Source organism: Lutzomyia longipalpis, chromosome 4 (genome assembly GCF_024334085.1).
Source record: "Lutzomyia longipalpis isolate SR_M1_2022 chromosome 4, ASM2433408v1".
NCBI lineage: Eukaryota > Metazoa > Arthropoda > Insecta > Diptera > Psychodidae > Lutzomyia > Lutzomyia longipalpis.
Window position 1 is genome coordinate 4,847,407 of NC_074710.1, and position 13,099 is coordinate 4,860,505.

A 13,099-nucleotide genomic window follows, 5' to 3' on the forward strand; every position below is an offset into this window, starting at 1 on the left:
AATTATTAAGCTACAAAAATATGTTTTCAATTCTTTTAGAGATGATTTTTTTAAAATTTATTCTTAGGTATCTCAAAAAATTCTTTACAGTGGTCTGTTGCTTGAAGTATTGCTTATAGCAAACTGCGGCAAGAACATTTCATAATTATATATTTTATTTAATTTGAAAGAAAAATCTACAAAATAAACAAAATACTTTTCTTAATAAACATAATTAGAACTTGTAAAAAAAAATCGACTCTCACATAAATTATTTTCTTATCAAAACACCAATAAAAACATTTTGTACAAATCCTTATTTGTTTTGCGACATTACTCAAGAAGAAATTGTCAAATATTTTTCACACGTGTTATGTATTGTTCTAAATTTAGTTTCTTTTTAACAAAACATACAAATAAAAAGTTCCTTAACAAAACATTTTATGTAAATGATAATTTGAAATTTATTACTTGCAACAAACAACATTTAATCAAGCAAATACATTAAGAATTTGTTGAACACCTTCGTAATAAAATTCAAAGATATGTTCTGAATATTTTGATGAAAATAGAAAGTATAAAAAGTCTTGTGTTGTCACTGAAATTAAGACAGTAACACAGTTAGGTGCCACCATGAAGGGAATCCTGGTATTTGCTGCTTTTGCAGCTTCGTCAATTCTATCCATACCACTAGCACCTAATGTAAGTTTATTGAAAGTTTCCTTTCTGTTTTCCTCTAAAAGCGGAAGTTTAATAATTTTTTTTCTTCTCATAGCATTTCCATAAGCTAATGGATTTTCAACAAGAGTTTCCAAGAAATAATATAACGGCTCTACAGCCTAGAATTATCAATGGAAGCCCAGCCGCTCCTGGTACTTTTCAATACCAAGTCGAAATAACTATTTATGGTTTACTCTTGAGTGCTTTCTTGCTCATTGGTTGGTGTGGTGGAAGTATTATTTCAGAAACGTGGGTTCTAACTGCAGCCCAGTGTGTTAATAGGGATCCTGTGAGTATATTATTTTAATCTTCATCATGAATATGCAGAAAATTAGTGGAACAATAGTCAGAGAACTAAGCTCGTAAGCAAAGTGTAGCCGGTTCGAGTTCAGAGTTAAACTAATTTTTTTTCTTTTTATGAAGAAACTTTTGTAAGTTTTTTAAGTTAAAAAATCTAATTAATTTTTACTTATTCATCCCTTAATTTCAGTCTTTGCAGAATCCCCTACCCTTCATAGTTGTTGGATTTTCAATTGAAACCCGATCTGGGCAAGAAACCTCCATCTCCCTTAATGATGCACACGTTCATCCCCTATATGATTCAGATACACGAGCATATGATTTTGCACTCCTTCACACGGAAACATTAATTTACAACGCAAACACGGGTTCAATTGCATTACCACCAGCAAGTACGGTTCTCGATACATATGTCAATGACGTAGTAATTGCATCGGGATATGGTCCAACAACAAATACCCAAACAGGAACACCGTCGAGTACACTTATGTGGATTCAACTTCAAGGTATAACACGTGCTCAGTGCCAAGCTGCCTACGGAAGTCGCTTTATACCCTTTTCAAGCTTCTGTGCCGTGGATACAACTGCACCCATTGGTTCAACTTGCTCCTACGACTCCGGAGGACCCCTGACCCTCACTGAATCGGGTTCAACTACACTTATTGGCGTTATTTCCTTTACACACCCCACGGGTGGATGTAATGGATCACCCCAAGGATTCGCAAATGTGGCTTTTGCTATTCCATGGATTACAACCACAAGAAATGCATTCCCAAATTAAATGACTAATGCCTGAGGAGTAATAGACAGAGCTTACAGAGTATTTAAAGCATCGTACAGAAAAGAATATAATTAAAAGATCTGTATTTATAAAAACGTCCTCGCGTTGTAGAATATCCCAGAAGCCCTCCTTTATTTCTCCGAACGACCTACAGCAAATTAACCAATTTTTGTCAACTCTTCTTTGGTAAAATTCAATGAAACTTTCAAGAATGAATAAATTATTTTATCATATTCAAGCAAATTTATGTGTTTCCTCGATTTATGTTATTTTCAGGAAAATTGAATAATTTTTCTTTGCAAAATTTTCCACTCTTTGATATCATTTAATTATTTTGTTTGTGAAGGAATATAAAAAGCAAATAAAGTGAATTTTTTCAAGTTAGTTCAATTCAAATCCTTTCTTTGAGTGCCATGAAAACATCTAAGGTTTCTTAAAGAATTTTAAATTAAAGTAAAATATTTTCCCCTTCACACAGAGAACCTTTGAATCAACAGGTAGGAATGGCTTAAAATAAAAAGTGAAGTGAAATAAAGAATTTTGCAAAAATGTAATTTGCAATTTCATTTTGTTCTACAACATTTTTTCTTTTTTTACATTAAGCAAGAACCTTGTCTGGTCTTGAAATCTCAATTATTACGAAAACACCATAAAGTGAAATATTGTCTTTTAGCTTCATGTATTTAGCACGTTAGACTAATTTGCAAGAGAAAAAATTGTGCGGATTCATGTTGAGATAATTTCTTAATTAGACAAATTAAAAGTCCACACAGCTAAGCAACAATAAAGTCATTGAAAGTCCTCGTGACTTGTCTTGAGATTTATGAAGATGGACACTCGTGCTTTTTTTTGTGAACATAATAAAGAAATTAATTCAAAATGTTATCAATTTTCTCGACATCAACAAATTATTCTATTACAAAAAAACATGTTTGCAAGGTAGGTAGGTAGGTAAAATATGTTGCTAAAGCACGGCTTTGTTCTTGATAAATGTATAGTTACATTAATTGGGAAAATATGAAAATTCCTATCAATCACAACACGATATCTACATCATTCTCTTTCCCATCAATCGCATGCCTTTTACATTGAAAATTAATTGAAAAAATAGGTATATATAGTGAGGAACTCAATATGCCTTTCTTTCCCATAAATACTCCCTTGATACAATTTGATAAAATAAATCCAATATGCGAGGAATAAATATACAAAAGATTATGTACATAAATTCACTGTGTGAAGAAAATTTTCTCATCGCATTGAATTTGCAATTTGCCGGTGATATAAATGTAAATATTTTAGTATATAGCATCCAGTTCATCTCCGTTCTCTATCCCATCTTTTGTAATTTATTGCTGAGAAAATAATTTCCGACTCAAACACTCCTTCACCGAAAAATTAATCTAAATCAATTCTCACGTACAGCGAAAAATAAAATTATTCATATTTTAAATAAGAAATGAAGATTTCGTTAAATAATAGTTAATTGAAATGCAAAAAATAATTTCCTTTATATAAATGATGTTATTGCGTTCGATGAATAAAAAATAATTAAATCAGATTCATTTTTACATTAATAAAACAGCTGAATTGTATAGATATTTATAAATCATTCCTCAATACAAATTACCCCTAAACGGTGGTGTAATAGGTAGAGCACTCAACTCATACCCAAAATGTCATCAGTTCGAATACAGGACCATTCTACCCTTTACACGCGGACAGAATTTTTTTGTACAAACTTAAGAAAAGATTCTTTATCAATATCTTCTATTCTACAGCAGCTAACTAACTAATATTTCGCATTATTCCATCCAATATAGGTAATTTAATGGGTGTTTCGGCAATTTAGGAATTCCTTTTTTGTTACTGCAAGAAATACAGACAAAACATTACGTAATTAGCACCCACGAAATCCCCTTCACTGTGTCTCTTCGTCTTCGTTACTATACCCAGCACTACTTATCTTCATTTAGCCACATGAATTGGTACGAAATTTCCTTTAGCGACAAATTATTGCAACACCAGATGCTCAAACTTTATATGGGTGACACGATGATAATAAAAGTAATTTCTTACTTTCGAAGATGTCTCGAAGAAGTTACAAATAATGGAGAAGATAAAGTATTTCAGTGACAATCTAATGCAATAATACATTGTGCTTTTATTTTAATTTAGAGGTGTTTTTTTTATTCTCTTTTTTTCTATACTCTCTTTGCTTCTCTTGTTTCACCATCATGGGTCTCCCGTATAATATTAATTCGCGGTCTGATTGTGCTAATAAAGCACTTTAGTGGTGTTATTTCTTCACCCAACTAAAATTGAACATTACTGAGTGAGTGAGAGGTGAGGTGCGCTATGATGAAAAGAGAGACCAAAAGAACTTACAAACTCTTATATCATAATACATATGGCATATAACTCCCCCTCCCATCAAAAAGACTTTGGGAGTTTAGTCCGCGCACTGGTCTACCTCGTGGTAAGAGTTTCATTTTAATACTTTTGGGTAAATTAATAGTTAACTTTTATGTATCCACAAACATCACATCGTCATTGTATACCACCTATATATAAAATGTTGGTGTTCAAAATACATTTTCAGCACACTTCTAATATACATTTGCTTGACCTTATTTCACATTTGTGACTTTTCAGAGTTCTACATAATTCTCTATCCTTCTTTCCCACATTGCTGTGGGATGTGTGTGTTGTGAGAAAGAACTAGTATAGCAGCAATGTAAGAGGAAATAGAAGAAAGAAAATTTATAGCTAGACAACCAGCTGATCTGTAACTTCCCCACCCCGCACAAAAAGATCCCGCGAGAACTTCTTATACGCCTCCTTACAAACGTTCTTTCTCTTTCCACCATTTTTTTTTATATTTGCGGCTTTTAGTTCTCAATTAATATCCCCACACGTTCAATATTCCCCCCATATAAATCCTCCATAGCTTACATTTTGTACATAAATCGCCGGTTCTGTTACCAACCGACCGCTCTCTTGCAACACATACACCTCAACACACACATTTCACGATCTAATGATGTCTTGATGAATAATTTACCTTTTTTTTCTTTAGAAAATATTTCCTATTACTTTTAAAATATTATTCTTATTGTAATAAATTCAATATTGCAATTTATAAATAAAAATAGGTAGCAATATAAATTCCCAAAATTCAATATATTGATAAACAAGCATGACAGCATGTTTTTCAACAGTACGGAAAACCTTTTTTTATTTATAGAAATTTTCATAAAATTTTCCACGACACATTTCAATAGGAATGGCTTTTCAAAAATTCCTCACAATTCGTGAGACAGCAAATTGTTTAACTCTTTTTTTATACCCCTTAATGTTCATTGATTGTCCATTGTTATTGGTTAATTATAGTTTGAAATTGATTTTAAAAAATTATTCTTTTTGATAAATTAAAATTTTTGAAACTGAATAAAATTCAAAGACAAATATTAAAGAAAAAGAATTAAAATTTTACGTGATGTTGTAATTTTTCCATTTATCGAATTTATTTGCTTTTCGAACAAGAGAAGAAAGTGGAATTATTATTAGCCAAAAAATCCCGATTGGTTTCTAAGAATTCCAATAGAAGCAAAAATATTTCTACATGCATTAAAAATAAATTCTTTCGGTAATTTTAGATAATCATCTTCTTCATCATCCTCATTCTGTCTATTTATTTCAATAGATGATAGATTTTATTCTGAAAATCATTGAAGCCGGATGTTTATTGAAGAAAACCCCCTAATTTCCAGATAATTTCGCAGGAATGCCACTCACGTGATTTTTTTTCTTGGATGGGATATAAAGCAAATTAAAGGAAAGCATAACTTCCCCCACAAATTCTCACATAAATTTATTTTTGTACACAAGAAATTATATTCATTCGCATGAATTTACAAGAAAATAAATATTTGTAGAGAACGTTTTAAAATTTTTTTATTTCTTTCCTTGTAAACAATTTATTCAATTATTGAAATTAAGCCACGGTGCTCAAGAATAAAATTCTTCATCAAAATGATAAATGAGAATTATCGCTCGGGAAAAAGAGCTGATAAAGAAGGGCCTGTATGGATGGTTTTCAAGAAATTTTCCACTCAATCACACCGAATTTTCTATCTTGATGATTATTCATAAAATACTTCTGAAAATACCATAATATCCTTTGGCAACTTGTGCTATTTACAAACCTACTAAAATACATCTTTTTCTTATGCTAAACACTCATGCGCAATCATTATCCACGCGCTTAAACTTTTTGGCATCATTCACGAAATTTTTAAATGCAGTTTGTAAAAGAAAAAAAAATGTGTCATCTATGTTACGAAGCTTGAGTTAATTTTGTAGAAATCTTTTTCTACCTATGTATTTTGTTCTTTCTTTACAATATAAAAATTCAAAATTCTTTGTAGAATTCCGTTAAAAAATTTTTTAAGATTTGAAAGGTCTAAAAAATTAGTAATTTTAGACCATCTAGCTAAGACACAATTCACTATGTTGAAGGAAAGCTTTCAAATTCTAGGCATATTTTGAATTGACTTAATGCGAAATAAAGACAGAGTTTGATACAGAAAAGATTTACTTTCCCTTATAAAAATAAATGTTTTTCTTAATAAAAAGAAAGTTCTAAAAATGTTCTAACCCATTTTTTAAATCTTTAATTCTCAAAATTGTCCAAAAAAAGCAATTTTTAATTAAAATTCCTGAAATTTCGCACAAGAAGTTCTAAGACTCTTGTTGTAACTAAATCTAATTGACTCTTTTAAAAATTAAAACTTTTAATGTTTTTATGCACTTCAAGTCGACAAAGAATATTTTCTAAGTGTACTAAAAGTAGTACAGCGTGCAAATCTTGGTTAAAACATTTTTTTAAAACACCCTAAAAGTCATTTTCTGCTGTTTTATTCTTAAAATTGCTTAATAAAATACTAAGAAAGTGGAGTAATCTTAAGGACACTTTCACTTGTCTTGGCTCCATCATTTCGTGGATGTTTAAATAGTTCTCAGACATTATGGAGGCAAATTAATCAATAATTTCTCAAAGATGGAATTAAGTCAACATTTATATAGGTAATACAGTTAATATAGAAATGTCTTTTAAAATTCCTTGGAATTGCTATTTAACGACAAAATGCGCAAAAAACTAATTTCTTGTAATTTTAAGAATAACTCAATGCTGTGTACTAATCCTTATGAGAACGTTTCTATATAAATTTCTTTTTATATACACAACATACAAAACCATGCTGCGTGTTCTATATGTCACATATAGAGAAAACAATTTGTATGTGTTATTTGCTAAAGTTCTCTTGTCTTTTCCAAGAGTCTCATATTATGTAGAAAGTACCTTATTCTCTCTTTCCTCTTTCTCTTTGATTCACAAGTTTTTTTTTTTATATAACTGTGCACTATTCATTACAATTGAGAAATGAAGGAATTAAGAAAAGAGCATAAATATTGTGTGAATGTGGGGGGAAAAGTAAGAGAGATACGGTGGGGTAAAAAAGAGCGAGAGAGATGTATAGAACTATACATAAAAGCTGTTACGTTATTAATAAAACGAAATAACGTGAAAAATTTACAATTTCTCACTGTGTCACCTCTCTTTCCTTTTTTTTCAATTAAAAGAAAGCTTTTTTCATTCAAATGAGCTTATTTTTCTTCGCACAATAATCCTCCCTTTATGCTGATTAACTTTTTTTTTTCACCTCCAAAATTTCTCCTAATATACCTTCACACTCATCTAATAAATTGCACAAACCAAACTTTTTTTTTCAGATTGGAGGTTATTCAGAAATGAAAATTTAGGCAGAATCACAAAAGATTTGTTGTGGATTTATTTCACAATTTTTTTTTACACATCACACACAACACTACATTATATAACTTTATTTATTGCAATTTTATGATTATTTTTTCTCTCTTCTATTTGGTTTTCAATATTGCCACATTTTCTGTCTAATTTATTTCTTTATGAATTTTATTTTATTTTTTTATAAAATACACTCCCACTCACAAATTTTCCTTTTTACCCCTCACTTCTTTCTCCTTAACCTTAAATGCAATTAACCACCGTGCTGCATTTAATCATAAATACACAACACGACGTCGTTCAGAAGAATAAATGTACAGAGACTAAAAGAATTTCTGATTGATAGAAAAAATATTTTTTAAAAAAGATTTTCATTAAATAAGAAAACTACTTCATTATATACTTTTATTTCCCGCAAGTAAAACCAGGCAACAAAGTCACAACGTAATAGCACTGGGGTTATAAGAAGTGTGAGCCAGAAGCAAAATCAATTAAATTTATGTGTAAGTCTCTCAACCGTTCAGATATAACTGAAAATTGTGACTTGAAGAAATTTTGCCATGAGCTCGGGTGCTCCAACACTGCGCCACATTGGCGCAAAACACACACCTCTCAGCTGTTGGCGCTCCTCCAACTTTACCACCAACTTCAATAGATGGCACTCATAGAGATATACAAACTAAAATACACATCGCGTAGGGGAAACTGGGGTAAATTGGTGAATTTTAAAAAATAAGAAAAAAAATTGTTAAAGAGTTACAAAAGGATTTTTCGTGATTATAATTGAAAAAAGATGGTAAATATTTGCCTAAAAATCTAAATAATGACGTCATTCATTAAATTTTTTGGTCAAATTTTTGCCAAATTTTCCCAATTAATCCAAAAGTGGAAAATGAAAAGTCTCTGAGCAAGGAGAAAATTATTTTCTTTTGAAAATGACTTGAAAACTCATTTTCCCATTGGAATAGACAGAAAATCTTATGAAAAAAAAGGTTTCTCTGCGTTATCAAAAGACGTTTCGAATTCATTCAAATTCTTCTTCAGGTCTTCAAGAAAAGTTTATCTCAAGGGGTGTTTATCTACTTTAAATTATTCGGATTTTCGGAAATATTCGGAATATTTCCTAATACAGTCATACCCCGCTTAATCAAGTCTTGGTTAAACTCTTCTTACGCATTAGTTTTAATGGGTAAGAAGAGTTTAACCAAGACTTGATTATGCGGGGTATGACTGTATTCGCATGATTCGCCAAATAAATCAAAATATTTATTTTTCCTCTCAAAATGGATCAGAGGAGCAGAAGCATAAAAAAATTAAATTAACCCCAAAAAGGAATAAAATCATGTAAATTCAAGCCAAAAAGTAGTAATTTTAACCTTAAAAAAAAGAAGAAATGGAAGACGAAAAATTTATATTTAGTTTATAGTCCTAAAACCGCACAGATTGAGGAACAAGAGGTTTAAAAAAATTAAATTTAAGCCTGAAAATGACTAAATTCGAGACGAAATTTAGTAAATTCAACCCTTAAAGGAGCCTATTCTTTTTTTTCGTTTTTATTTCATTTTAATTTACTTATTTTTAGCATGGCATGTTCATGTGAATTAAAATATTGAGATCTTCGGAAATATTCAGATGATTTGCCATAAAAACCAAAATACTCTGCGGATAAACACCCCTTGGTTTTTCTTAATCAAAAATTTTTTTTTCTAAAACCTTTTCTCCAAAAAAAATATCTCTCAGCCCCAGATTTCCCTACACTCTGGTATATACCGCTTACATTTGAAATGTTTCATTCCCCAACAAACATTACTAAACTTATAGCTGAGGCACGCTCACAATCTCATTCCTCCAACATTTCCCTCTCTCTTTCCTCAAAAGGCCAACTCCAAACATTGGCGTTTTAACTCCAATTTCCACACACAACAACACAACAATTTAGTTCCCCTATCTTCCTACTTTACACCACGCCGATAAATCACGACAGATTGCGGTATCATGTATCAAAAACATTATCCTTTTGATTGCAAATAATTAAATTAGGCACTCCATTGCTATATATACACATATCAGACAATTATTATGAGGAAATCCCACAAACGCATCAATTTAGAGAGTTATCGCATAACATAGGATATACCTCAATTTTATTTTACATCCTGCTGGCACCCCATCTCACATCAAACCACAAAATTCCACATGATTTCCACATGTATATAAACCACACAAGTTGTCCTTCCTGGACGGAAAATGTGCACGATTTATAGCAATTTGACCCCACAACCCCCCGTCGAAAACAATTGACCTATATATGATTTTTTTCTCCTCTCTGTCACATAGCTATAAATAATCCCAAGATCGTGATATCTGATTGTAAAGAGAGAGAGCAAGACTGCGAGAGGGAAAGGAGCAGTCAGATTGTGCTTAAATTGTAAATTTTTTCTTATCTGCAATGCATGTGCAAAGGACCACAAAACTAGCCAGGTGGATAAAAAAAAATCATAGAGGAGCATAGGGTGAATTTGCACTTTGTTTTTTATGATTAGCTGCAGCACTTACACAGTAGAGAATATAAAGGAGTTTATTCAGAGTTATTCGAGATATCACATCATTTAAAAAATATTTATTGACGAGAAATAAAATATTTTAGAAGATCAGAAAACATTTTAAAAATAAAAAGCTAATTAGGTCATAATTCCAAATAGAATTAATCAAGAAAAATCAGAAGAAATATTAACTCAAAAATTGCAACAAAAAACCTACGCTGACTACGCTTCTATTGTAACTCATAATCTATTTAAATGCATAAAGCATATGCGTTTAAGCATTATTTGATGGGTATTTTAGTAGAATTTCTTTCTTCGGACAGAACCAAACTTTAAAAGACTTTAAAGATATATATTTTAAAGATTTTACCGAAATTTAAAAGGTGTGACTTAATTTTCTTTCTTCAAAGAAAAAATAGTGAAATTGAATAAAAATAAATTATTACTTATTTAAATACAGTCAGGTCTGAACGGTTAAGAACGTAATAAAATCTTAGTCCAACTGGGTTTATTTTTGCGAGAAGAGTAATTATTTTTTACACTTAATTCATTGTTTTCACGTATGTTTTCCATATATTAATTACACATAGCGTAATACAATTTTTAGAATAAGCCGGACCTCAACGTAAAAAAAGTTATTTAAATAGGAATGTATATAGAAAACAATAAAACTATCTTATGTTGCATAATTAAATAAATATTTGAAAAATATATCAACAAAAATAAAGTTAACACCGGAGGACCAAAAACCCTAACCTCAAATTTTGACCGTAATTTTCTCTCAAAAAGGAAAAGTTTTTCCAAATTTTCTTTTGACGAATCTAAAGTAATTGATTTGCCTTACACAAAGATGTAAAGTTTATCACAATAAATTAGATAGATTAGATTTTATGTCTATATTGAAAGACGAATTGGCAGCGAGTACCAGTTTAGTCCTTACAAATATACACTTAATAAAAAGTAGTTTGGTTACTACCAACTAATTTTAAATACTATAAATCTAAATTTTTTACATCTTATTTGAACTAATAAATCGAATTTCAACGCAATCTTCAACAAGGAGAAATTTTTATTGGGTTACCCATTAACCAAGCAAATGTCAAACGGAAATTTTTTTTACTTGGTTGCGACATCCATTTCGAGATGACCCAATAGATAAGTTAAATGAGTTAAATTAGGTTGTTTCAGCTAAAAAAAAAATGCACGTATTTTTCACGATATTAGCGCCAGCTAGTGACAGCTCTGAAAAAGTACTTTAAAACCTTCTCAAATTACTAAATTCGATTATTACTCAGAACAGGTAAGAGTTAGAATGTTTGCATCTATAGAACAAAGTTAGCTTATTAAATGACCTTTCCAATGGTACCAAACTTGGAAAGATTTAATTCATTTTAATATGACTTTTTTCAATCCTCCTGAAACAGAATTTAGGGGGTCGCAATTGGGCCACGTTCCCCTATAACTCGAAAAGCAATGCTGAAAACAATTAATTATGATTTTATTATGATTTTTGAGAATCATTCCCAAGGTCAGAGTTCAAGATCATCTCACTTAATGGGCCCACAGGTCATGTTTGTAATGTATTCTAAGTTAGAGTGATTACCGCAGGAAAATAAGAAAAGGTGTTCAAATTAACGACAACGTGAGGAATTTACACGCATGATTTCCAGGCTTTTACCCAAAGATTAAACGGTGGTAGACAAATTTTGCAAGAACATGTCAAAAATAATTAAATTTCTTGATAATTGTGGCAAAGATGCTAATGTATGTGTCAGCTGGTGCTGCGGCTTTTTTTTATTTTAAATGAATTTCCCCGCCTGATCATCATGGGAGAAGAAAAATTGATAGCGCATAGAATTATATTAGCATTTATAATGAGAGAGGCTGCGTGGAGCCCGATAAATAATGGGGGATGAATCAGTTATTAGGCAGACACATCAGATGGGGGAATTGGAACCAATATTGGATGGAGATCATAAAATTTGCGCAATGCTCTGAACCAATTTGACCTTAATTCGATTAACGTGGTGATGTTGGTGAAAAAAATAAAGTTTAAACGATGTGGTGGAATGTCCCTGTTTTTCATGGAGGATTTCCTCCTGGGGGCGAGTTTTATTTACCTACAGAAACACGTAACAGTGTCATCAATGGTCAGGGATGTACCGCCACTACTGGATATCACGGAATACCTCACGGATGCCTTCGTGAAGAGTACTCCGGGTCGATTTATCAAATAACTAAACATTCTTTTTATTTTAAGAATCTCTAAGCGTGTTCTTCGTCTCACAGTGGCACAGAAGCAACTGAGGGGACAATTGTCACCCAAGCAGAGAGCCCAGAGGAGGAGTGCAAAAATTCTTAATGAAATATAAATGTTGTACGGCTTCTTCGACGTTCGCATCTGTCGCATTGTTACACTCCGTCAACATATTTTCACCCGGTTAGCAGTGATTCTCTCTTCAGCTCTGTGAGATGGAATTCCTTTAAATCTCTCAAAGGAATTCCTCGAAAAAAAAACAAAAACTCCCAACAGGGTGGACGACAACACAGTAACCCCATTCCCTCGTGACATCATCAAACATTGAGGATGAGGAGTACAAGAAAAAAAAAAGAAGGTAGACTCACCCCATAAACCAATCCACCGTATCCTTTAGATATTCCGGGAGGCGCTCCAGCTTGAATGTGTTGTCTTTTTCTGCGACACGAGAGCTCCCAAAAGGTGTCCTGTGCAGTGTCTGCAAAAAAAGGAAACAAAGACGTCCCTCCTTGGTGTGCGAAGTTCCTCTTCGGCAATGTAGCGCAAGTATCCTCCAATCAGGGTCACTCGGATGTTACGTAAGCCACCATAGCCTGCAAAGGAGGGAAGATGTCAAAGATTACCCCTGAGAGAGGTTAGTGTCCGGACAGCGGGGGGTATTTAAGTGTGAGGGGGACAACCTTGCAGGA

The 13,099-nt window shown here is 31.9% G+C and overlaps 3 protein-coding genes across 12 annotated transcripts in view; 2 read left to right on the top strand and 1 right to left on the bottom strand.

The window, feature by feature from the left end:
* The window catches only part of LOC129795635 (MOB kinase activator-like 2), a 33,189-nt gene extending 25,001 nt beyond the window's left edge, over window positions 1–8,188 (bottom strand). Inside the window, exon 1 of one of the 9 annotated variants that reach the window (XM_055837080.1) lies at window positions 8,014–8,188. The gene's annotated coding sequence lies outside the window, so the exon portion shown is untranslated. Of the gene's footprint in view, window positions 1–7,380 lie in introns of all 9 variants that reach the window. The other 8 variants (XM_055837081.1, XM_055837087.1, XM_055837089.1 and 5 more) reach the window with 8 other exon arrangements.
* The window catches only part of LOC129795542 (histidine-rich glycoprotein-like), a 446,033-nt gene that overhangs the window by 289,067 nt on the left and 143,867 nt on the right, over window positions 1–13,099 (top strand). The window lies entirely within an intron of this gene.
* On the top strand, window positions 613–1,780 carry LOC129794456 (trypsin-1-like). Its single transcript, XM_055835208.1, has 3 exons — window positions 613–681; window positions 755–988; window positions 1,190–1,780. The coding sequence occupies exons 1-3, from the start codon at window positions 613–615 to the stop codon at window positions 1,778–1,780; spliced, it is 894 nt and encodes a 297-aa protein (XP_055691183.1).